This window comes from Podarcis melisellensis, assembly GCF_964234715.1.
Source record: "Podarcis melisellensis genome assembly, chromosome: 17".
NCBI lineage: Eukaryota > Metazoa > Chordata > Lepidosauria > Squamata > Lacertidae > Podarcis > Podarcis melisellensis.
Window position 1 is genome coordinate 14,930,717 of NC_138534.1, and position 26,300 is coordinate 14,957,016.

Here is a 26,300-nt window from a genome sequence, read left to right on the forward strand (position 1 = left end):
GAATTCAGCTTGGTGGGTCATAAATTGAGCGGGCTGCAGCAGAATGAAGAAATAGCATGCATTTCTTTCAGTACTGCTAAAGGAACACTGCAAATGAGTCAGATGCTCCCTGTCTTTTGCTACAGATCTGTGGCCTGGGATATCTATGATTCAATAATTTATTGTTAAATTCCAGAAGCATAGCTAGGGTGGTCTGTTTCAGCAAAACCAACAAGAGTCTTGTTGCACCAGGAAATTAATGGTAGCATGGACTTTTGTGTGCCAGAGCCCCTGAAAACTGATGCTACAGTAAACACATTAGTCTTTCAAGCTGCCTTGGTTGGTGCTATAAATTCAAGAGTTTAGGACAAATGAAAACTCCCCTTTCGTTTTCCCATTTTGTTGGCCTACAGCTTGAGATCCACACGGCAAATGTCACTCTATCCCATTTGCCGGACATTTTACCACTCATAATTTATAGGCAACCCCTTAAAAACAAGTAACCGAAAATCACGAGACAATTAATGCAAGTCCTAGAAACGTAACAAAAGTCGTGAATGAGAATTCATAAAGCGTTTCACGGAAGGGTTGTCCACAGATCTAAGGTAAACTCCCCTCAGTGTGGAACAATGGGTAATGACTAGAGATCTGCCTAAATGAAAATAATTAAAAAGAACTTGGCAGTGGAAATATATATCAGTTAGGCTCCTGCTCATTGCCAGATCTCATAGCCTCTTGTCCTTCTTGTAACTGATCATGAAGTTGTGATCCTAGAAGGCCGACAGGGTCACATGAAGTCTTCTGTTGGTGCAGGGATGCAGAGTCCATCATCATGTCCTCGAGGTAAGGAAAAGGGAACAGGCACAGAAGCAGCCACTACCTAGGTGAAAGCTCTCTGGGCTGAGGCAAGGGCAAACCAGATTGCTCCGTATTGGAGGTGAAAACCGTTGTAGACAAACATGAGGAACCTGTGCTGTGGTGGAAAGATAAGAATGCGTGTGGGATGTGATCCATGAGAAGCAGTCAAGTACAACATTCCTTGTAATGCTAGAGAAGACACACGAGGGAATGTTTGGTCCAGCCAGTCGAAACTTCCTGTTCCTCCTGGCTGGAGCATCCTTCCTTTTGCATGTGATAGAAGGTGGGCGTGACCTTACCTGTCCAGGTAACAAAAGGACGAGTCCTCCCTCTTTTCGATTTCCTTTTTCTTTTGACCAGCTTCTAGCTAGGACTGCTCTGCTAGCTCTCAGCTAGCAGAAGCACTGGGATCATTACCCCATATGGGGTAGATCCACATGTACATATTTGTAGCTAAGTTTGCCTTCAGGAATCCAACTGTGAACTGATTTGAGTAAACTTCTTTTATTGACTTTGCATAACACTGTGGCATCTTTATTCTTTTAAGAGGGATTCAAGGGAACTTACCAGGTATGTACAATTCAATCTGAGACAGACTGAATTGTATAATAGTGAGAGGCTCACACGAACCTGCAACCAGCTAGCTGCCGGCTAGCTGCCCTCCCACTGGAATGGCAACATTACTGAGAGTGGTGGGGTTTGTTCTGTTGAGTGTTGCAGGATTAGGACTATTGATTTGATTTATGCTCCTGCTCATTGGCAGATATCACCTCCAACTTCATTCCTCACCAAATACTGTGGACATTGCCTGCTTAAATGACTATATTGTCTGGAAGTTGAATGATCGATCATGCTGTGAACACCCCAAAGCTCTGGAGTCAATCCAACCCTGAATAGAGCTACTACTTCTCAGAGGGGACTCAATCCACCCAAGGGAACTTTTGACTCCCCTCCCATTACTCTGAACAGCCTGCTCACAAACAGCATTTTAAATTCCTCAGCCCTAGACTTCAAATTCTTGGGAGAAAAGCAATGACAAACCTAGACAGCATCTTAAAAAGCAGAGACATCACCTTGCCAACAAAGGCCCGTATAGTTAAAGCTATGGTTTTCCCAGTAGTGATGTATGGAAGTGAGAGCTGGACCATAAAGAAGGCTGATCGCCGAAGAATTGATGCTTTTGAATCATGGTGTTGGAGGAGACTCTTGAGAGTTTGTAAGAAGATCAAACCGATCCATTCTTAAGGAAATCAGCCCTGAGTGCTCACTGGAAGGACAGATCGTGAAGCTGAGGCTCCAATACTTTGGCCACCTCATCAGAAGAGAAGACTCCCTGGAAAAGACCCTGATGTTGGGAAAGATTGAAGGCACAAGGAGAAGGGGACGACAGAGGACGAGATGGTTGGACACTGTTCTCGAAGCTACCAGCATGAGTTTGACTAAACTGTGGGAGGCAGTGGAAGACAGAAGTGCCTGGCGTGCTCTGGTCCATGGGGTCATGAAGAGTCAGACACGACTAAACAACTCAACAACAGACTTCAAATCCGTAGTCTCAAATATCTCCACTGCAAACTAACATGAGTGACACTGGAGTTACAGTGAACGTACTTAATTCTTATGAGAAATGATTGCATGGAATTCTTGCCTTTGAGGCTGACACGACACCTACATCAAAACTAAATGATAGGAGACAGGAGGGGGGGGGGAGGAGGTCTGTTTGCAGAGGGGACAACGTAATCTGCTTATTTTCCCTGCACTTTGGGAAAGGTAATCATTGAGCTTGGCCAATCGGAACCTGATGTCTCCTTGAGTGGACTGTGTGATACAATAGTGAAATGGCACTGATCCATGGCCAGTAATCTGTTCTTAATTGTAATCAGAATAATCAATTTGTAGGCCTGCCTGGGAATGGAGCCTTGTAAGTTTACACAATGCATGAGAAACTCCTCTCCCTGTTCTCTGGTTGGAGAAATATTATATCAGAAAGCCGAAAGGTCAGGTGAAACAGATGAATTCATACAACTTTTTATAATTGAGCTTGGATATGACATCATGGGATGCTATAAACTAATAGCCATCCCTCTGGGGGAACTAGACATAAACCTTACCTGACATTCCAGGGTAAGTACAAATTAGACCATTCACTTACAGCTTTTCAAGGAAAGATCTGATCCTTTTTAAATAAATGGCAGCATGATAAGTCAATCAATGCTGGAGGGAACATTTTCTAAAATCTACCAAAGCAGAATTTGTGTGTGTGCGCGCATACACATGTTTTTAATGCAGTTGTTATCAGCTACATGAAAGCTGATAATAAGCTAGCATTGCCTTAATTGTGGCAGCTCTGTGTAACGGACAGTAATGTAATGTGTAATGTCTTTTAACCAGGGAACTATAAGTCCATCTGGTTCATCAGGAATTGTAGAATAAACGTTGCTAGTTGACCCACAAGGCCTTTTTACCTGTCTGACATAAGAGGTACTTTATTTGCTATTCTTTCAAATTGGCTTACCATGCTGTGATCATTCTCAGTAATGGGCCGGATATTGCAGATGATGCAGTCATACGGCTATTATAATTTTATCAGGATATTACTGGGTTCTACTAAACTTAATTTCCCTGTGCAGCTAATATTTAACAACATCCATTAAAACATATGGCTTAACGCCGTCATTTTAGGGTCAACCAGGAGTGACAGCAACATGCGCTTACAATTTCCTTTAATGCTATTATGATTAATATACAGCAAACTTTTTAAACACAGACACACACACCATGTTAAAATACTAATTTTTGCCTGCACCAAAGAGGCAGGTCACCGTGGTTTTACAGGTGGGTAACTGGGATGATGACTTGCACAGGGCCATCTAGTAGAGAGACAGCAACCCAATTTTTTAAATGCATTCTCAACCCCCGTTTTAACCTCCTCACAATCCCAAACGATGGCTGGCAGCTACGTGTACTTACCTGCCCCCAGGCAGATGTTGCCCACTCGACACACAGCTGTCTGTTACAGCTCTGGGTGTCTACCGGGCGCTTGGAAAGTTGAGCACACGCGTCATTTGACATGGGCATGGAGCTGCCTGCAGCTGTCAGCTTTTGACATGTCACCCGACGGGTCTGGATGCCTCCGCCACAGCTTTGTGTACAATGGGACCATGACGTCACCATCCATCTAGCGCAAGGATAAGGGGAAAGGAAGAAGAATTACTGGTGGGTGAGCCACAGGGGTGTAGCAAAACGACCTGCCTTATCTTCCTTCTGAAACTTTACACTTTCAGTCAACTTGGCTTTTATCCTAACAAGGATTCTCACCTTCTCCTTCTGTGAAAGGCCAGTGGGACTCAAGAAACTCAAAAAACCTCTCTCTCTCTAGCAGTGAACAAGGTGGTAGGTGCTGAGTGAAGCGCAACCAAAATGGGGCCAGCGAGAAACAACAGGGGAGACATAAGTAAAAAAAGAAAAAGCCGCAGCTTTTTCAAACACCTGTCGAAGAATGAGAATGCCCAGGAGGTGCTGAATGCTAGCTGTCAGTTGGGGGGCGGGGGCGGAAACAGGCCTGGGAGGAATTTAATCTTTTACACCCACTCTTTATAGCTTGTTGTAAAAGGTAAAGGACCCCTGGACTTTTAAGTCCAGCCAAAGGCGACTATGGGGTCATCTCGCTTTCAGGCCAAGGGAGCCGGTGTTTGTCTGCAGACAGCTTTCCGGGTCATGTGGCCAGCAGAACTAAACCACTTCTGGCGTAACGGGACACAGTGACGGAAACCAGAGCGCACAGAAACGTCGTTTACCTTCCCGCCGGAGTGGTACCTATTTATCTACTTGCACTGGCGTGCTTTCGAACGGCTAGGTTGGCAGGAGCTGGGACAGAGCAACAGGAACAGTGCAATGGGAACTCACTCCGTTGGGGGGGTTCGAACTGCTGACCCTCTGATCGGCAAGCCCAAGAGGCTCAGTGGTTTAGACCACAGCGCCACCCGCGTCCCTGGCATAGCTTGCTGTATCCAGGAGGAGGCATGTGGTTGGCACCCTGAATAGGAACACGCCTATTAGGGGTGATGATGACGGCACACTGCAACCTTTTGTTGCAGGTAGGGGTGGGGAGAATTTCGGTTTGGTTCCCATTTCAATGTGAACCCACTTAATTCGCCCTCCCTAAAACAACGTGAGAACCGAAACACAGCCATCTCTCAAAACTCACATTTCTCTGAATTTTGTGATGCGGTTCTCCAACCGAAAAAAAAATGTAAAGAAGTGCATATATTATGAGTAAAGTGGGCATAAAAATGCATATTTTGGCAAAAAAATAACGTACAAACACACATATTAGGGGAAATTGCATCCAAATACATAAAAAAGCACATAAAAAAAAGTTAGGAGAAACGTGAATTTAAATGATAGGAATGTTCACCAGGACTTGTCAAGTGACGCAGATCTCTGGCAAACTTATCTTAAGACTGTGAAAATGAGAAACTGAAATGACAGATTCATCCATCTCTATTTCATGCCTAGAAAATTTAATTATTGATGTATTGCTAATTCTTAAGGTTCTATAACACTAGCAGGCCAAGAATATACATTATAATGATTTGCTGTGATTTGACAATATAATTTAGGCTGCAGTCCTAACTAGGAAGCAAGGACCATTGAATAAAATGCAAAAATAGAGAGGAATTTAGAAAACCATTAGAAGGGGTTGAGGGAAGTCTTAGGCTGTGATAGCCAAAGATTTGCTGTTATCCTGGAAAATTTGTGCAAAAAAATAAAATATATATATACAGTATAGGAAGCAAGGAGGTTACTTCCAAGTGAACATGAATAGGACTTCTCTTTCTTGTCCTTTAAATTAAATAAAAATGAAAACTCTGCAGCTGTGAATTTGCTTTTATTCTTCTGCTAACCAGGACTACCCCCACTCCAAATACCCGCCCCCGAAACCTATCGGGTCCTGCCAAAACAAAGAAAACACACTTCCCCTGTCTTTGTAACGCTGCTCTTTGGAAAGGTCAAATCCACAGGTTTTTCTGCCCCTTGTAAATTTCAGCCCTGCATTTCCAACCTCTTTCTCTTTCCCAACTTATGAACATTTCATCAGTTTCTTGGGAGTCGGAAAAAGCAGCATGGGCGCTGCTGCAGCTTAGGAGAGGGGCAAATGAATGTGCATAAATCATTCCTGCAGAATGTGTTTCCCACCAACAAGTCAGAAGTTTGCTGATATTAATGAGCAAGTTTCATATTTCACACACTCTCCTGGTCCCAGTTGTCCCTTACGGTTCAGTTGGCCATCCTTTGCCTAAAGCAGAGGTGTGTGGAACATTATGGAAAAGTAATTAAAAGGGAGCTATTTCCAAGATGGCCACTCCAAGCTGATCATGAAGATCTTTGTTTTTGTCACTTCATTTCTATTGGCAGCTGTGCTGCTGCTGCTGCTATTGTCAGAAATGATTCTGAGGTCGTGAAACACCGGAAATGGTTCCTGATAGACCTTTGCTCCACAACGTCTATGTGGGCCTGGTTTCTCATGACACAGCGAATGGCTTGCAGGGACCACACAAACTTGCAGGTTCTCAGAGAGCAGCTCGCAACCACTTTGCTCCTCTGCCGTATTTTTCTTCACTTCCACACCATACTGAGCTGAGCAAATGTTCGACTTAGCATTCTGTTGTCCAAACCCAGGCTGGCGGTCAAGCTCTCTTCTTGCTAATCAATAGCTGTCAAAAGGTAAAGGGACCCCTGACCATTAGGTCCAGTCGTGGCCGACTCTGGGGTTGTGGCGCTCATCTCGCTTTATTGACCAAGGGAGCCAGCGTACAGCTTCTGGGTCATGTGGCCAGCATGACTAAGCCACTTCTGGCGAACCAGAGCAGCGCATGGAAACGCCATTTACCTTCCCGCCGGAGTGGTACCTATTTATCTACTTGCACTGGTGTGCTTTCGAACTGCTAGGTTGGCAGGAGCAGGGACTGAACAACGGGAGCTCACCCTGTCGTGGGGATTCGAACCACCGACCTTCTGATCGGCAAGTCCTAGGCTCTGTGGTTTAACCCACAGTGCCACCCGCGTCCCCTAACCAATAGCTGTAGCAAAGGAAAACACCTTGGCTGTACAGCCTGTGGTTAGTGAAGAGAGAGCTGAACCATGTGGCCCAGTTTGGACGGCTCAGTGCAGCACCAGAGTTGAAAAGGCAGAGGAGGAGCAAAAAAGGACAGCAAGCTTCTCTCTGGGAGCACGCACACTTGGGGAGATAGAGGCACAGGAAGTGGGTGGTCCCTGTGTCTGAGAGGTTGGCCACTTGCCTGTCTTGGACGGGGCTGCTCTCCGTCGTAAAGAACAGGTGCCTAGGTTGGGGGCTGTCCTGGATCCATCTTTGTCACTTGAGGGTCAAGTAGCCTCATGAGACCAGGGCCCTGCAGGATTTAACCCCTTCCGCAGGGCCTGTAAGACAGAGCTATTCCGCCTGGCTTTCAATTTGAACATAGCCTGATCTTTTAATTCCCCTTCCTTCCCTCCCCTTCTCCTTTTTATAAAGATTACCGACTCTGGGATCCCACATCTAATTCTCTTCACTAGCCAAAAAAGGACTAAAATTTAGCCAGCTAGCCCTTGTGATCATCTAATGTTGATTGGGTGGCTTTCCCCCCTAAATTGATTTTTGAATTCTGAATTTATTGTTATTCACATTTTATACTGTATTTTAAGCTGTTTTTTGTTGCATCAATTAAGTGTTTTAAATTTGTTGTTAGCTGCCCTGAGCCCGGTTTTCTGAACCGGGAAGGGTGGGGTATACATGAAAAATTATTATTATTATTATTATTATTATTATTGGTTAGGAGTGCCTTTCAGTGGCGTGTGGTGATTTTTTTTTTATAGGGGAACAGTTAGGGCCACATGCTCCAGCTTGCAAAGGCAATTGGGAAGTCCGATGTTGCGCGTGTGATGCCCCAACGTCACGTGTTTGAGCATCGTGCCTTCTGCTCTGAGCTAGGCACAAGCTTTCCAGACCTTGGGGAGGAAGTGCCAGGCTTTAATACTTTAATACTCTAATTTACCGGGAACCTTTAGGGGACTAACCTAGTTCCCCTAGTCCACTGACTGCACGCCACTGTACAGGGTAGATATGGACTGCAGCTCATTTTACGTGTTTACGTCACTTCCCAAATGAGACGTGGGAGCATAGTGGATGCAGAATAAATGTGAGCATGTACACAGCCTACATTTTCTCCAAAAGATGGGTTGAAAAATCTAGTCTCTTCCCAAGCACAAGTCTAGGAATCTTTATGTCTAAGATAACACTGCATAATAACATGGGGCGTGTGGCCTGCAGTTTGGCTCAGATTATTTATTTAAAACCGCTGGTCATAACAAAACAGATCTCAGAATACAGTAGTCTCCGAAAAGTGCTGAGAATTATTGCTTTCTTTTGCTAAGCTGTGCTTTTTACAAGCTGTCTCATAAAAGGAACTATGTGACCATGAAAGCTGGATTCACCCAATATTTCTACCGCCTCCTGCATTCATATGGACCTCGTTTCTCTCTGTTTTTTTTTAACAAGAGTTTCCTCACTTGACTGCCGGCAGGGAACTCTTTATTTACTGCAGGCTACCAAATTTGTGTGTGTGTGTGTGTTGCTTTATAAGGCTGATTAATATTCTACCTACAGCTTTTTAAATGTGTTTGTGGGATGCGGGGCATTATTGTTTTGTTTTAAGCTGCACTGGCTCCTGGTGGAGTACAGGGTCAGATTTAAGGTGCTGCTTTTGACCTTTAAAGCCCTTCATGGCCCAGGACCCTCGTACCTACAAGACCGCCTCTCCCGGTATGCCCCACGGAGAGCCTCAAGGTCCATAAATGGCAACACCCTAGTGGTCCCGGGCCCTAAAGAAGTTAAGATTAGCTTCAACCAGAGCCAGGGCCTTTTCAACACTGGCTCCGGCCTGGTGGAACCAGGGCCCTGCAGGATCTGATTTCTTTCTGCAGGGCCTGTAAGACACAGTTGTTCCGCCTGGCCTTTGGCTTGGAGCCAATTTGATTCCCTCCCTCTCTTTCTTTTTTTCTTTCCTTCTCCTGCGAGGAGGCTACATTTTAATATTTTAATGTTTCAATATTTTAATGTTGTATTTTAATGTTGTTTTTAAGTTGTAATCATTCAACTTGTTTTTATTATCGCCTGTAAGCCGCTCTGAGCCTGGCCTTGGCTGGGGAGGGCGGGGTATAAATAAAATTTTATTATTATTATTATTATTAACTATTTACTTGCGTTTTTACCTTGTATTTTCATCCTGTGAACCGCCCTCAGATCTTGTGATGAAAGGTAGTATATAAATCTAATAAATAACGACCACAACCACCAGGCAGTTTCAATCCTGCGGTGCAATCTGCACTTCAGTAGCATTGGGAATGCACACAGCACATGTTGAAAACACATGACTAAACACATGATTAAAGCATGTGACTTCTGCTGAAGAATCCTGGGAACTGTAGTTCCCCCTTCACAGAGCTGCAATTCCCAATACTCTTAACAAAACCACAGAATTATTAAGCGAAATTGTGTGGTTTAAAAGTGCATTGACGGTGCTTTCCATGTATGGTGTGGATCAATGTTTGGTTAGCAAAAAGGTAAAGGACCCCTGGATGGTTAAGTCCAATCAAAGGCGACTATGGGGTTGTGGCGCTCAACTCGCTTTCAGGCCGAGGGAGCCGGTGTTTGTCCACAAACAGCTTTCTGGGTCATGTGGTCAGCAGGACTAAACCACTTCTGGGACAACGGGACACTGTGACGGAAACCAGAGCGCACAGAAATGCCGTTTACCTTCCTGCCACAGTGGTACCTTGGACTGGTGTGCTTTCAAACTGCTAGGTTGGCAGGAGCTGGGACAGAGCAATGGGAGCTGACCCCGTCACAGGGATTCGAACAACCGACCTTCTGATTGGCAAGCCCAAGAGGCTCAGTGATTTAGACCACAGCACCACCTGCGTCCATCCTTTTGGTCAGCAGCACACTCTTAGCTAGAGAAGGGAACCATCATGACTTTGTAGTGATGCTTTGTAGCACATAATTATACATTTAATGGAAAAGGCCAAACCTCGAAGGGCAATCTCTTCTGTTACAAGCAACCGGCTGCAGAGCCGGTTTGGGCTTCTCCATGCAGTGGGAGATGTTGACTTGGGCTCTGTCCAGTAAGCATCTCAGCTGGTAATACTGCAGACCCTTGTTACCGCAGGAGGCTGAGCAGGGCGACATCTTATCCACCGACCACCAGTAATCTGCAAGAACAGCAAAACATCCAGGTGAAAATATCTAACAGCGTTAGGTCTAACAGAGCTTATTGTAAAGGTAAAGGGACCCCTGACCATTAGGTCCAGTCGTGGCCGACTCTGGGGTTGCAGCGCTCATCTCGCTTTATTGGCCGAGGGAGCCAGCGTACAGCTTCCGGGTCATGTGGCCAGCATGACTAAGCCGCTTTTGGCGAACCAGAGCAGTGCACGGAAACACCGTTTACCTTCCTGCTGGAGTGGTACCTATTTATCTACTTGCACTTTGATGTGCTTTCGAACTGCTAGGTTGGCAGGAGCAGGAACCGAGCAACAGGAGCTCACCCCATCGCGGGGATTCAAACCGCTGACCTTCTGATCGGGAAGTCCTAGGCTATGTGGTTTAACCCACAGCACATCCCAACAGAGCTTATTAGTAGGTGTAAAAGCAGCAGACTTCTCAACCTATCTTTTTTTTTTTTTGCATTGATATATTTCTACGGTTATAGGTCATGGGTGGGCAAGTTTGTTTTTTTTACCCTCGAGGGCCACTTTCTCTTCTGGGTAAGCATACGAGGGCCGCATACTAGTGGTGGGCAGAGGCTGAAGTAGGTGCAGCAACAAATGTAAATTTTATCTTTGTAGAGTAGGTGAGTTTCTACATGGTGCACACACTCAACTCACCCTCTATCCTTCACCCAGACAAGAAAGAGGCATTTTCAGAGTCCATTAATGCACATTCCGTGAAAGCCTTGTTCTGTGGTACTCGCAGCAGTTCCTTAGATTTCCAGATGTGATCCCATGTCCAAAAAGGTTGGGGAAACCTGACAGTCATTGCCATTTATTGTACGTTTTATTTTATTTGTTTTTTATCTTATATTTTGGAAATGTACATCCAGATTTTTTTCTTCCTTTAAATTTTTTTGGAACCCCCATAAGAGTGGGACCCTAAGCTATAGCTTGTTTAGCTTATATGTAAATCTGGCACTGTGTTTAGGTGCTCCAGTAATTCAAAAGTTGCTTTGGTTGGGTATGCTTAGCATTACACCGTAGGGTATAAACGTTTGATATTTGTGGACACCGGTCAAGTGTGTCCTCTTCTTTGAGTTTACCGAATCTGTTGGCAATATTCTAAAATCCATAATCTATTGCCCAGAAACTGATTGTTTCCACATGAAATTTGTATGCTGTTTGTTTGTGTGTTTGTTTAAACAACAGCTGTATTACCTATGCCATTACACCAATTCCAAAAATCTAGAGGTGCAGTATTTACCTTGGACTGTCAGAGATGTTTTTTGTACAAGCAAGCCTGCCTCGTTCTGTGCCATGCAGCTGATTTCTCCTTGATAATCAAGGCTGATGTTCAGTATCTGAATAATCTCTCCAGACGACAACACATGGTGAGGCATGCTGAGGGGCTGACCAGCATGGAACCAGGTAATGTTAGGAGCGGGATGACCATTCACAGGGCAGCCTAAAAAAGAGAAGAAAAAAGGACAGTAACATATCAAATCCCAGCAAACTTGGTCCCCGATAGCAGAGAACCCAAAGATAGTTCCATATTCTTGACTTAAAGGAAGCTGCTCGGGTGTCTGGGGCAGGGTGCCCAGTGGCGGGGTGAGCCATCCATAGGTGCAGGGCACACCACGGGGCCTCCAGAGTCTGACTTCCTCCTCCCACCTAGCTGCCCTACAGCTGGGGGGGGGGAGGCAGCAGGCGGACCGTTTGAGCAGCGCAGAGCTGCCACGACTTCACTCCCAAGAGAGACATGTGGCTCGGTGGTGACACCTGGGGTGGTCCGCACCCACTGCACCCCCCTTCTTCCGCCCCTGATCATTACTACGAGGACCCAAATCAGTGGTTAGTACCAGAAGTGGGCCCTGCCAAGGCCACCAGTTCTGGCACTCCCCAATTTATTGCATTACGTCCAGCCTTCTTTTAGATATTACACATCTAAATGCCAAGGCAGGTCTTACAAAAACATCCGCGTTCTTTGCGGCCTGTTTTCTTTTAATTTTTTTTAAATAATTTATTTTCAATGCAAAATTACAACAAAAATTACAAACATTGAATCCAAAATAAAACAGTACAAACAAGAAAAGAAAAAAAACCCCAACACACACACACAAAAACACATCTACAAATAAAACCATATCATCATTCTAATCTAGTCATTACATACATATACACATATTGACTTCCTTCCTTTGTTCTAAGACCTCAAAATTTTTACTCTTTCTAAGTTGTTGTGTATACTGATGGTGCATAATGTCTTTCTCCTGGGTTTTTATATCTCCATGCGTCTATGAAATTTAGGTTTTCTACCATCTGAAGGAAGGTGTCTGGGAGTCTACCTTTTTTTATTTATTTGGGGCCTGTTTTCATGAAGCCGGACTCTTTCGCTTGCACCATTTCCCCCCAACTGATGGCTCTGAAGCGGGGACATGATACTTGCACAGACAACCGTAAGCCTTGGCTCCTGTGAAAGGTTCTGTGCACAGCAGACAACGGCTCTCGTCTCCACAGCGTGCCGTGCCTGTAACTTTCACATTGTGACTAGGCGTGATCTGGCCCCGAGTGACTCCTAGTTTTTATGCATGTTGCAGATGGGAACAGAATGTATAAAAGTACATCTGCAGGTTCACAACAATTACACTGAAAGCCAAATTCAGTTTGTCCTCAGCCAATTTCCCCCCTTTTTTTCATCTCCTACAAAGTTCTGGGTTGCCAAATAAGTCAAGCCTTGTTCTCATCGCTCTGTATTTAATTTGCACCAGCTATTACTACCTCTTCTAAAACCAATATATAAGATAATGGAAATACCACGAAGTCAACAATGGGAAAATAAATAAGTAAAACTCGCCCCCTGTTCTTGCAGCATGTGCAGTGATACATTTTCCTTTTTCTCTTTTTCTCTCTCTCACCCTTTCTGATATCTATGAAAGTAGTAAGTAACATGTATTGCTCACTTGCACCTGTGAGAGGAGCATCAATCACCCTTGACAGGCGAGATACTCTTCATAAATTCTTTAGTACAAAACATAGTATCTTGCACAGTGAGAATAAAATATAAAAAGATACTGAAGACTGACCTCTCATTCTGTGGGCAGGAATATTAATCCTACCTAATGCATCTTATTGCTAGTAACTCTTATTCTGTATTTCCTATCTGTCATACATTTTGACTACTTTTTGCTCAAGACTCATCTAAAATAAAGGGCACAGCCTATGGAAGTAAATCAGCCTTTACATACCCATACCCATACCGTCCCAAGTGAGGCATGGGAATATATAGACCTTTTAAATATTCCACTGTTAAATCACTTACAGAGGCTTCCCATTCTACCCCCTTTGCAGTGAATAGACTACCAAGTTTGGTAAGTTTAAAAGAAGTTTACTTACAAACTCATTCAAGGTCAGAGTCCTGCGTTTTTCTACACAGCAGCAAGAAAAACTCAGGTAGAAAAACTTAAGTTTACAAAATGTGGCAAAAGCTTCTGAGCACACGGTCTGAGCTTGAAGCAGTCAAGCTCAGAAGTCCGCTCTGATTGGGTTCATATGGTGGAAGAGAGCAAATAGCAGAAAAAAGGTAAAAAAACAACAACTTTACTAGTTGTCGGTTACAGGACATAAGGGGGCATGACCTGGTCAAGTCTCACACAACAGCTTACTCTATGGTCTTAACTCCTTCATGCATTTAACTGGAGCTACACATGATAGCTATATGAGTCTACATTTCCCACACTGCAAATCTTGTGTGTGTGTGTGTCATCCTGACTCTGTTGATTCTACCTTTTTATATATGGTTGTTGCCTTCCTGGCTCCACAAGTGATGACACTTGGTGAACTGAATTGGATTTCAAATAGAGGATGACGATGTTCTGTGTCTTGAATCAACAGACGCTGTGTGTGCACATCATGCATTTAAAGCACACACCCCCAATCCTCGGAACCAGAGTTTGTTAAGGTGCTGGGAATTGTAGTTTTGTGAGGGGTAAACTACAGTTCCTGTGTGCTTTAAATGTATGGTGTGTACTCAGCCGAAGAGAGCGGGGCCCTGCAGTCTAGCTTCTCAGAAAGACGTGTTCTCTCCCAGGATCCCAAAGTTAGACTTGCAGAGTGCTGGCAGCCAGGCAAAACGAGCTCTGACTTGTGAACTGAACAAATATGATATGGAAGTCACCAGGGGAGAAGACAATAAATATGGAACAGCAGGATTTCCTTTTTACAGTTGACTGTACTTCTCTGGTCATAAAAAGCACACTTTACTAGCAAACTCTGCTGTTATTGTTTCATATCTCCCATGAATAGGGGCTTTTATTGCTTTTTTAAAAACTACTTGTACTGAAAGTCTGGGTCACAGACTGGACGCGAGTCAAATGGTACGGGTAGAGGCTGGTTTTTGCACTGCTCCATAAGGGTCAGATGAAGGGACCACATAACACCGGTCTTGAAAGATCTGCATTGGCTCCCAGTACGGTTCTGAGCACAATTCAAAGTGTTGGTGCTGATCTTTAAAGCCCAAAACGGCCTCAGCCCAGGATACCTGAAGGAGTGTCTCCACCCCCATCATTCAGCCTGGACACTGATATCCAGCACCGAGGGCCTTCTGGCGGTTCCCTCATTGCGAGAAGTGAGGTTACAGGGAACCAGACAGAGGGCCTTCTTGATAGTGGCGCCCACCCTGTGGAACACCCTCCCTTCAGATGTGAAGGAAATAAGCAGCTATCCTATCTTTAAAAGACATCTGAAGGCTGAGTTTTTAATATTTAACGCTGTACTGTTTTTAACACTTGATTGGGAGCCGCCCAGAGTGGCTGGGGAAACTCAGCCAGATGGGCGGTGTATAAATAATATATTATTATTATTATTATTATTATTATTATTATTATTATTATTAATTACCTGGGGCCCTCCAACTGTTGCTGGACTTCAGCTCTGACCATGGGCTGGGGCTGATGGGACTTGGAGGCCAACACCAGGAAGGCCATAGGTTCTACATGCCTGCCTTAGGAGCAGGTTCACAGTCTGTGGAACCATTAGATCCCAGTTGTGCCTCTGAATGCCTAAGGGACTTCTGTGGCACAGAGCATCTTTCACTCCCCCCATCATCCCCAACCACTGCCCTTGCTGGTTACAGCTGGCAAGAGCTGAAGTCTAACAACATCTGGAGGACCACAGGTTCCCCATCCCTGGTTTAGTGGCAAACCCCTTACCCAATTTTTGGGAGGGTTCAGAACCCTCCGAACTTGAAGCATGGGAAGTCCTATTAATTTTTTTAATATAATTTGGCAGAATATTTGGATTATTTGATATGTATATGTATATTTTGGAATATTTAGTGTGATTTGATTGGATTGTTAAAGTGGAAAATTTAATAAAAATGAATTTAAAAAACCAATTTTTGGGGGGAGGTGGAGCAGCAGGTTGCTTAAAAAAAAAGTGCTGATGTTAATTTTCAAAGCCCTAAAAGGCAGAATACAATGCTTTGATGTAGAGACATACCTTGGTGTTCGAACAGCTTAGTTCACGAACGTTTTGGCTCCCAAATGCCGCAAACCAGCAAGTGAGTGTTCCGGTTGGCGAACTGTTTTTGGAAGCCGAACGTCCGACGCAGCTTCCGATTGGTTTCAGGAGCTTCTTGCAGAAGCCACGCTTTGGTCTCCAAACGTTTTGGAAGTTGAATGGACTTCTGGAACAGATTCCATTCAAGAACCATGGTACGACTGTGCAGTCAAACCTCGGGTTACAGACACTTCAGATTGCGTTTATAGGGGTTACGGACAGCCTAAACCCAGAGGTACTGGAACGGGTTACTTCCAGGTTTCGGCGGTTGCGCATCGCAGAAGCGCTAAATTGTGCTTTGCGCATGCACAAAAGCGCCGAATCGCGAGACGCGCCACTGTGGGTTGCGGATGCTGCAGGTTGCAAACGTGCATCCCGCACGGATCATGTTCGCAACCCGAGCTTCCACTGTACGTATAGGTTTTCTAACCTAAGTTGCTAATGATTCTGTTCTGATCTGACTGCCTCACCAAGTTCAGGGGAAGAGGAGAGATATAACTGGGCACCGTCTGCATATTGGTGGCTTTTTCAGTGATTTGGCAGCTCAATGCAACTGCTGCCGTCATGTCTAGCACTTGACTTAGCTGTCACACCTCTCATATATGCACAAAAACAAAACAAAAATTGTATTTCCAGTGCAATGATAAAAAGAGCATCAAAACCCCCACCGCTCCAAAATCTTCCTTTTAACTTCTTGGAAAGGTCCACAGCCTTAAATATAAACGCTTAACATTGTACATTCATTTTTTTCCAAATAACATACTTTTGGAAATCTTAAATGGGCCACTAATAAAAATATGTGAAAACTGATGCTTTTCAAAATTGTTGAGGCAACTGTTTATAGGTCCCTGGTAACGTATTAGAAAACAGAATACTAAATGCAAGAACTGGTATGCATGGCATTGATAACTTTATCTATATAAAATTATTCTAACAGTCCTAAGTGGTGGCTGCCATGGGTAGATTTACTGTCTTTGATTTAGTTTCCAACTATTTCAAGTGTTACTTATACCCCAGTTTCTCTTAAAACCTGGGGACTTGAAGCTTCATTCCAAACCCAGCAGCATCTCTGTTGCTGCATTATAAACGCTATCAAATATTCTTATACAGATTGCACACACATACATAAAATCACTGAACATCAGGAAGATTGGATTTCTGCTGATTCTTAGAAATCAATAGGACGTGTGGGGTAGGGAACACCAGGGATGCTTGTCAAATGTTTCCACTTTTCTCTGTGTAACAAGAATGGGTAGCCCTGAAGGAGGGTAGGTATCAAATTCATATTTTGGCATTCTCACAGCTCAAGCCTACAGATGTCTACTCAGATGTAAGCCTACGGGGGCTTGTTCTCAGGTAAGTGGGTAAAGGATTGAAGCCTAAAAGTAAGAAAAAACAACAACCCCCAAACACCTATCTCAACCACCATTCTTTGCGGCTTCTGTATTTGACAGGTAATTAATCTACAGTTGCCATTTGCAATAACCCTCCAGAAACACGCAAGCATGAGCCATGTAAGCACATTATTTTCCATCTGTACAAAGAGAAGCCAGCATATCCCAATTCCTTGGGATATTCATACAGAATTCCCAGTACACCAGGGAGCAGATTCGCAACTGGATCTCCCACCTTCTACTGAAAAAAGAGGGGAAAAACCCTATAAAAAGTTAAAAGTGACTACGTGTGTTTGGAGTTAAATTTTGGAGCAGCAGTATGGGTTGAGGGGCAGTTCTTTGGAATGAAGTCATTCTCCCACAACCCAAAGTTTCTATGAGCCCTTCTGGGAAGGGAGAAAAAAAAGGTTGAATGTGGTAAATTCTAAACACCTGAACTTACCAATCAGCACAGAACTCCCTGGGCTGAGCACTTTTCTCGTTCCTGAAGGAGATGTTATCACAGAAGGAACGCCTGGTCCTGTGATGGATAACGCGGCTGCCATGTCTTCCAAGCGATGAGGGAATTGTGGCGGGTCTGGGAACACATTGAAAAGCCTAAGATACGACAAGGAAGCCTCTTAACCAAGACAGTTAATTCCTGACGTTCTTTAGTACCACTCGTGGTATTGTTTGCCACACTGAAATGTGAGCTTTCTCAAACAGGGCTTATATCTGTTTTCTGACTGGGGGAATAAGGAGGGTAAAACATTAACGAGACAACAAGCCTAATGAGCGACATCGTGAACAGAATCATTTTCAACGTCGGGAAGGGGAATCCTAACAAATACAGTGGGATAGCCGGCAGATGGACAAAACTAAGCTAAGATACACAGGTGAGTCTATGGCCCATAATCTGTGGAACTCAGGGTTGCAGGATATGTTTGATGGTGACAAGAAAAACTTTTTAAAAAAATTAAATCAAATTCACAGAAAACTGGTTTAGTAGGGGATTCTAGTCAAACATAATAGTAATAGTAGTAGGAATAATAATAATATTGATTGATTGGTTATACCCCGCCCATCTGACTGGATTGCCCCAGCCACTTTGAGTGGCTTCCAACTTATATAAAAACATAATAAAACATTAAACATTTTAAAAAAGCTTCCCTATACAGGGCTGCCTTCAGATGTCTTCTAAAGGTTATATAGTTGCTCATCTTCATGACAACTGATGGGAGTGGGGTCCACAGGGTGGGTGCCACTACCGAGAAGGCCCTCTGCCTGTAGCTTTACTTCTTAATAATAATATTATACTAATGATGGTCTATCTCTGACTATTAGATGTGGGATAATAAAAACAGAAGGGGGTACCATTATTTACCTGATCATGATTCTCCTGAGGATATCTCTCAGTAGAAAGAATCCTAAGCTTCATGGATTTGTCTGCCCAGCATAAACATGTCTAAGTCACCCTGGCAACATGGAGTTTTCCAGATGACTTCAGGGGTTGACGAATCTCTTAATTCAGAAACTTTCCCATTCAGAGCTTTTTGAAAATTATAATCAGTCCCCTTAAGTTGATTAAAGGCATACTCATCATTCAATGACTTCTGCCTCAAGTTATTTGCCTGCACAAAGGGGCCACTCGGATTGTGTTGCCTATCAGTTCAGGCACAACATTTTTCAGTGGAGTCAGTTCACACATCCAAGTGCACCAAGTATAACTAGTACAGTGGTACCTTGGTTCTCAAACAACATGGAACCCAAACACTGCAAACCCGGAAGTACGCGTTCCGGTTTGCAACTTTTTTTGGAAGCTGAATGTGCTCCGTTTTGAGTGTTACGCTGAGCTCTGTCTGTTTTCACTATTTATTTTGCATTTTTGTTTTTGTGACTTTCTTGTTTCGTTTTTGTGACTGTGTGGAACCCAGTTCAGCTACTGATTGATTGATTGTGTGACTGCAGTACATTGTTTATTGCTTTCATTTTATGAATCAATGGTCTCATTAGATAGTAAAATTCATGTTAAATTGCTGTTTTTGGGGTTGTTTTTAAAAGTCTGGAACGGATTCATCCATTTTGCATTACTTTCTATGGGAAAGCGTCCCTTGGTTTTGGAACGCTTTGGTTTTGGAACGGACTTCCAGAACAGATTAAGTTTGAGAACCAAGGTACCACTGTACATGCAATGTGTGAACCAGCCTTTGCACAAACAGCAGGGTTTGAGAAGTCTCTGTTTCTAAAGGTGACGCCAGAGACAGAAGGGGAATTTCTGAGTTCCGTCCGCATGCTCTGCCCTGGAAGCTTGGGTCAGCAGGGGTTTAAAAACAAGCAAAGCATCGAGTCCTGAAAAATGAGGTCTGCCATGGGTACTCTCGTATGAGTTGGGAAGCATCAATTCGCCCAGGCCTCTCCAGAATATGCACACTCCATTAGCAAATCTACAGTAGCATTTGCTCAACCTAGCCTATCTTTCAGCTCTCAAGCAGCAGGGAGTAAAAATGGCACAAACGTGTTATTAGGAAGGAAAATCCATCAGCAAGCGCCATAAATCAGCCCTAGGAACACATTTCCACTCATGCTTTGGGCCTGGCCATGTCATTCCAAATCACCCAGCTAGTCTCAAACTGCCTGCTATCGTGAAACACAAGACAAAGTAAACTTCACCCTTCGGTGAACTGAGTCCCTGTTTTGTGTGCGCTTTTTAAAATACAGGGCTGAGTTTGGTTTTTGCATCTGTCAGTGAGGTGTGAAATTGGTCCGTGTCACTTTGTGATTTACCACAGGGCTTGCTTCTCCAGTAAGGAGACCGTGATAGAGAAGCAGGAGGAATATATTGCCTTCATTTAGGGAAGCCTGTTCTTGGAGAAGGGCCCGTTTCTGTCCTCGGCACGAAAAGCTGGTGTAATATTAAATTCTCAAGTATCAGCTCAGTGGAAGTGAGTTCAGGAGTGCCATTTCAGACTCAGTAAGGAGGCAAATATATTTCACTAGAGGTTGGTGTTGGGTGTATCCTTGGGAAATTCTTACCCCAATTAAAAGGCCCACTGTTTGATGCATTGAGGCAAGGAAAGCAATGCCTTTAAGGGTATTTGTCAACATTTCTCTTTTAACAATATAGCAATAGCTGTCATTTACCCAAAGCAAGCTTACCAAGTCAGTCACCTTTCATTTTTAAGCAAAGAAATTTGTAACACTGGCATACATATCTAATACACAAGGCATTTTAGCTATGATGACTACAGCCACCTAATGCGTAGAACCAGCACACAGGCCACAAGTGAAAGGTCCTCCTGAGGAGAAATCACATGTGGTCTGAAGCGCAAGAAAGGGAGGGCACTGGTCCCTTTCAGGCCTGGCTCTACCGTTAGGCAGAGTGCAATGGCCACCTCAGGCCTCAGGCGGCAGATTTCGGAGAGCAGGAGGCAGTGGTGAGGTATTGAGAGAGAGAGAGAGCGCTGTGTGTGCACCACAGAGGGGTGGACGAATCTGTCAATATTGGTTTCTCTCAGTTTGTAATTTCAAAAAAGTATTTAATTCAGTTCTCCGCATTTCCACATCTGTTTCCTTTCTTTTTTTAAAAAAGAGAATCTTGAAAATTCACCAGCGTTTTAGTTTGGCTTTTTCCTAATATACACAATTTTGAAAGAAATTTAGCCTATTTCAAGGCAACATTCCCCGATGCAATGCATTTTTGTAGCTCATTTGCACCAATATATGCATCTTCGTCTACACCTTACCCTAGTTTATGTACCATTGTACACATGACTTGGGTGGAGAGCTGTGTTGCAAAATTCAGAGGAGTGCAAATTTTGAAGGTATCGTTTTGGAGAAAGCAGATGAGACAGGTTTGCCTTTAAATGTGAACCGAACTGATTTTCTCCACCCATCTCTAGGGTCACACGACGTATTCTGCACTTCCTAAGTGAGGATGCTGGCCTCAGACTCGCTTAGGATTCAATTACCAGCCTGCCTGGCTTTGATACATGGAATTGTGGTGTGTTCTTTCATACCCCCCAATTGTGGTGTGTCCTTACATACCCTGTAAATATGGGACTGTCTCTGGAAAACAGGGGCACTTGTAAGATCTGTCCTTCACGGAAGGCAGCAAAAAGTATTAGGTAAGCCCCATGACCAGTGGCACTTAAGTGCTCAACACCTTTAGAAACTTGCTGTGTTTTATGTTTCACATATAACATTAAACCAGTGCTGCTTTCCACCTCAGTATTTCCTATGAAAAAAGGGCTGCAACAATATTCCAAAGACCTTATTTACAACATGAATCCAACCTATCACCAAGTAGGTATTTCACAATTGCACACCTAACGCTAAATTTTGAGACTGCTTCTGTGTGCTGTCTAGCTTCTGGAAGTCAAAACCTCTGACAGTTCCTCTCTTGCAACCCTACTGAGGTCCAAACTACACGAGATGTTAAATATGTGTCTGCCTCTGTTTGCATTGTGAGGGAATTCCCCATTGACACTACCTATATATTGCATTCCCCTCTCCATGCCTGTCCGCTTCCTATTCTTATGCTCCCAATGTCAGCTGACACCATCTGCCTATTTTAAACACCTGTTCTTCCAAAGAAACTACTCTACCCTGAACTTAAAAATGCTGGTGGTCAGCAAGAGAGGTTCAAAGACTGACTCAAGGCAAATCTTTAAAAATGTAGTATAAACACCAATAACTGGGAAACACTGGCCTGCAAGCACTCCAATTGGAGAACAGCCTTTACCAAAGGTGTCATGGACTTTGAAGACACTTGAACTCAGCATGAAAAGGGAGAAATGTGCTAAGAGGAAGGCATGTTTGGCAAATCCACACCGTGATCAACTCCCACCTGGAAACCTATGTCCCCACTGTGGAAGGATGTGTGGATCCAGAATTGGCCTCCACAGACACTTACGGGCTCGTTTTTAAAACCATGTTTATGGAAGACAATCTTACTCGGCTACGAGGGATCGCCAAAGAAAAGAAGACGACGACGACTTTGAATATTGTGACTGGTTTGGCCCTGCACCCCTCACTTTTATATAATGGCAATACTGGTGTTGCTCTCTGAAGTTCATGTGAAGAAACCTTGGCAAGAAATGTTAGCTCTTTAAACGACAGTGTAGATTTAAGCTTACCCAGAACAAGAAGCTGAGTGCTTTCGGTAATCTGCCCACGAATGTTGGCTGCCCTGCAGGAGTATAAGCCTTGATCCGAGAGAGAAACATTTTCAATCTGCAATGACCCATCCTGCAGGTAATGACCAGGGGCCAGCTTGATTTTATTCCTGAACCAGGTGAGTTCTGCTTCAGGCACACCTGTTAAGAGAACATATTAAAATAAAATCCTGAGAGAGAGAATCTGCATTCTGTACACTCTGCAAAGGTGGTGTTGAGAAAAGCTGATGTTATTATGTTGGTTATTATTATTATTTGCCAAAATCCAAGTCTATCTAACACACATTTAACTTGTTCTGAGAAGAATAAAAGCAATTCATTCATTCAATGTACACATTATCCTTCAGTGATAAGGATCACAGCACAGCTCACAATGTATTTAAAAGAAGGCTAAATACAAATCAGTAAAATAAAGCATGTGAAAACATGCAAATTAAAACTCAGAGTTTAAAGCAGGCTTTCTCAACCTCAGCCCTCCAGATGTTTTTGGCCTACAACTCCCAGGATCCCTAGCTAGCAGGACCAGTGGTCAGGGATGATGGGAATTGTAGTCTGAAAACATCTGGAGGGCCGAGGTTGAGGAAGCCTGGTTTAAAGTTATATCCAAGCAGCAATTGCCAGTACAAACACCCCAAAGTCTAAGTGAATAAATCTTAGTAAGTCTTAAGTTGTCTATGAAAACTCATCAACAAGGTGGGTGCACCTCTAATGGAAGTGAGTTCCACAGATGGGGTGTCAGCACAGGTAAGATATTCAGTACAATGGTACCTCAGGTTACATACGCTTCAGGTTACAGACTCCACTAACCCAGAAATAGTGCTTCAGGTTAAGAACTTTGCTTCTGGATGAGAACAGAAATTGGGCTCCTGCGGCGTGGCAGTAGCGGGAGGCCCCATTAGCTAAAGTGGTGCTTCAGGTTAAGAACAGTTTCAGTTTAAGAACGGACCTCCAGAACAAATTAAGTACTTAACCCGAGGTACCACTGTACTTTGAACGGCTACATCACTATCTTGAACTGGGCCCAGTAGTGCGAAGGCAATTCCTTCAAAATGAGTGTAATATGATTCTAGTTTGAGGCACTGCTCTCAGTACTCTTGCAGCCACAATCTGCACCAGCAGCACCTTATTTTATATTTATTGCTATTTCAATTTGTATGCCCTCTTTCCCACATACGTGTGTCCAACATGGCTCACAACATGGCGCCAAGAAAGAAGAAGAATACATGATTACAGTAACAGTCTAAATCAGGTACCCCCAAACTCGGCCCTCCAGATGTTTTGGGACTACAATTCCCATCATCCCTGACCACTCATCCTGTTAGCTAGGGATGATGGGAGTTGTAGTCCCAAAACATCTGGAGGGCCAATTTTGGGGATGCCTGGTCTGAATCCTAAATCATTTCAAAACATCGCTATCCAAATAAATAATTCATTTCAATAATACGGACATAACAACATCTTGATTTTTAATCATTAAAATATATCCATTGATATCAGTTGGTTAAATTGACTGTCTTCAAGGGTTGCCCCCATGTCCCCGTTGCAGTAAGCCAGACTAATGACTATGTGGACATAATGACATTGGAAACTCCCTTATTCTAAGTCGGACCATGGTCTTTCTACACCGACTCCGGGCTTTCAGACAAGCCCTACCAGGAGTTGCCAGGGATTCAACATTCTGCAAATCTTGGGGGTGTCTCCAAACATACAGAGATCTCCCCCTTGATTCTCCATGAAGCCATTTTGCATATAAAGTCACTGGTGCTGCCAAGTTCAATATTAGAGAGAGTGATAACGTAATGGAGAGACGGAATGAAGAGCACATTTGCAACATCTTCTACAAACACAGACAGAGCTCAGAGCTCAGGCAGGCGTGGACAATTATCCGATACTTCAATCTAATGCTACCCTAGCCAGGTACATCTTTTCTGTAATAGACACTTCTAATCTCAATCCCAACGGCTGTACAAGTTTCAGGTGGTGAACAAAAACCAAATCACCACATCCACATTTCTTTTCTGGAGCTGGCGTGCTGCCTGGGCTCACGTGAAACCAAATCCTAAAATCATGACTCTGTTGTTCTGCAAAACAACAAAGGGGAATTTTATTCGGATAAAAGTAAGGGCTTAAGGATTTGGAGGCAAAGTGTTTCTGCTGCAATCTGCAGCTGCGTTCAGAACAGAACGGAACATAGCTCAGTGCTTCTATAACTTTGATCACCTGCACAAAAGAGTTACCCGCTGCTGCCTTCAAGGTGAACAGAGAAGAATCGAAACCAAATGTCCCACCTGCATGGAGTAAATGTCATGGGAAAGCGGAGAGAGAGAGAGAGAGAGAGAGAGAGAGAGAGAGAGAGAGAGAAGAAACAGCAGTGAGCAGACCCTAAGCTTTTCTATCCTTACGTGAGCCTTATTCCAAAGAAATAGGCAATGAAACCGAGAACATGGCGATCTGGAAAAAACTTCAAGATGTGCAATTTAGGACACAGGTGCAGAGGGGCTGACAGAGTCGCTATACAGTCGCAGCAGCAGTAGGGGGAGCAAGAGCATTTCCCGAATCTAAGTTTTGTGTTTTCTTTTACTGCATTAGGCATCTGTCACCTGCAGTGCTTGATGGAAATAAGGCTTAGAAAAGGGAGAAGACATTAAAGAGAGAGAGAGAGAAAGAAACATTAATAAGAAGCCATGCAATCTTCAGAGTGAGAAGATTAAGGGCCATGTAGCCAACTGGAACACGGGTGGCTCTGTGGGTTAAACCACAGAGCCTAGGACTTGCCAATCAGAAGGTTGGCGGTTTGAATCCCCGCAACAGGGTGAGCTCCTGTTGCTCGGTCCCAGCTCCTGCCAACCTAGCAGTTCAAAAGCACGTCAAAGTGCAAGTAGATAAATAGGTACTGCTCCGGTGGAAAGGTAAACGACGTTTCCGTGCGCTGCTCTGGTTCACCAGAAGCAGCTTAGTCATGCTGGCCACATGACCCGGAAGCTGTACGCCAGCTCCCTTGGCCAATAAAGCGAGATGAGCGCCGCAACCTCAGAGTCAGTCACAACTGGACCTAATGGTCAGGGGTCCCTTTACTTTACTAGCCAACTGGAACAGGGAGTATATTCAAAATGGCACAGGTGGGAGTAATTTTTTTTAAAAAAATTCAAGGACTATCCTTCAATGGGCTGTATTACTCATCAAGTAGAAAAATATCATTTCCTAAGCATTGTTCCGCTGCACCATTATTTGCTATACTCTTAGCTCTTTCTTCCTCTTGGGAGCTCAGAGCAGCTTCCACTGGGCTCCCCATCAGGCCCCCATCTGAGGCAGTGCCCAGGGCCAGACCTCCATGCAGTGTGATCCTAGCCATGTCTACTCGGAAGTAGGCCCACTGACATCACTGCACACTCTCACCATCTGTGCATAAGTTTATTGTTCTAGCCAATAGCCATGACAAATATGAGGGAACTGTTAGACCAGGGACGGGGGAACTTTTCTCTCTCTTGAAGGTCGCATTCCCACATGAGTAACCTGCTAGGGGTCACATGCAGGTGATGAGCTTAGCCAGAGCCAAAAGTGGGCAGAGTACTCCTTTGCTCACTCCCTTTATCAATAGTTACACAAATTAATTAAATAACTTATTTAACAAGGTAAACAGAGGACAGCAAGACCATATAACACTGGTCCTGAAAGACCTAAATTGGCTCCCAGTACGTTTCCGAGCACAATTCAAAGTGTTGGTGCTGACCTTGAAAGCCCCAAATGGCATGGTATACTTGAAGGAGCGTCTCCACCCCCATTGTTCAACCCAAACACTGAGGTCCAGCTCCAAGGGCCTTCTGGTGGTTCCCTCACTGCGAGAAGTGAGGTTACAGGGAACCAGGCAGAGGGCCTTTTCGGTAGTGGCGCCCGCTTTGTGGAACACCCTCCCATCAGATGTTAAAGAAACAAACAACTATCTGACCTTTAGAAGACATCTGAAGGCAGCCCTGAGGTTTTATTCTGTTAGGAGCTGCCCAGAGTGGCTGGGGAAACCCATCCAGATGGGTGGGGTATGAATTATTATTATTATTATTATTATTAGACACCGAACTGCAGCAGAATGGAAACAGCA

The 26,300-nt window shown here is 44.0% G+C and overlaps 1 protein-coding gene across 3 annotated transcripts in view; it reads right to left on the reverse strand.

The window, feature by feature from the left end:
• The window catches only part of ADAMTSL1 (ADAMTS like 1), a 465,616-nt gene that overhangs the window by 9,299 nt on the left and 430,017 nt on the right, over positions 1-26,300 (reverse strand). For all 3 annotated transcript variants that reach the window (XM_081893676.1, XM_081893674.1, XM_081893675.1), the window contains 5 exons: positions 22,166-22,345; positions 17,494-17,628; positions 11,366-11,566; positions 9,924-10,104; positions 3,805-4,012 (listed from right to left, as the gene is read on the reverse strand). In XM_081893676.1, coding sequence (XP_081749802.1) covers positions 3,805-4,012; positions 9,924-10,104; positions 11,366-11,566; positions 17,494-17,628; positions 22,166-22,345 — 905 coding nt within the window. The remainder of the gene's footprint in view (positions 1-3,804; positions 4,013-9,923; positions 10,105-11,365; positions 11,567-17,493; positions 17,629-22,165; positions 22,346-26,300) is intronic.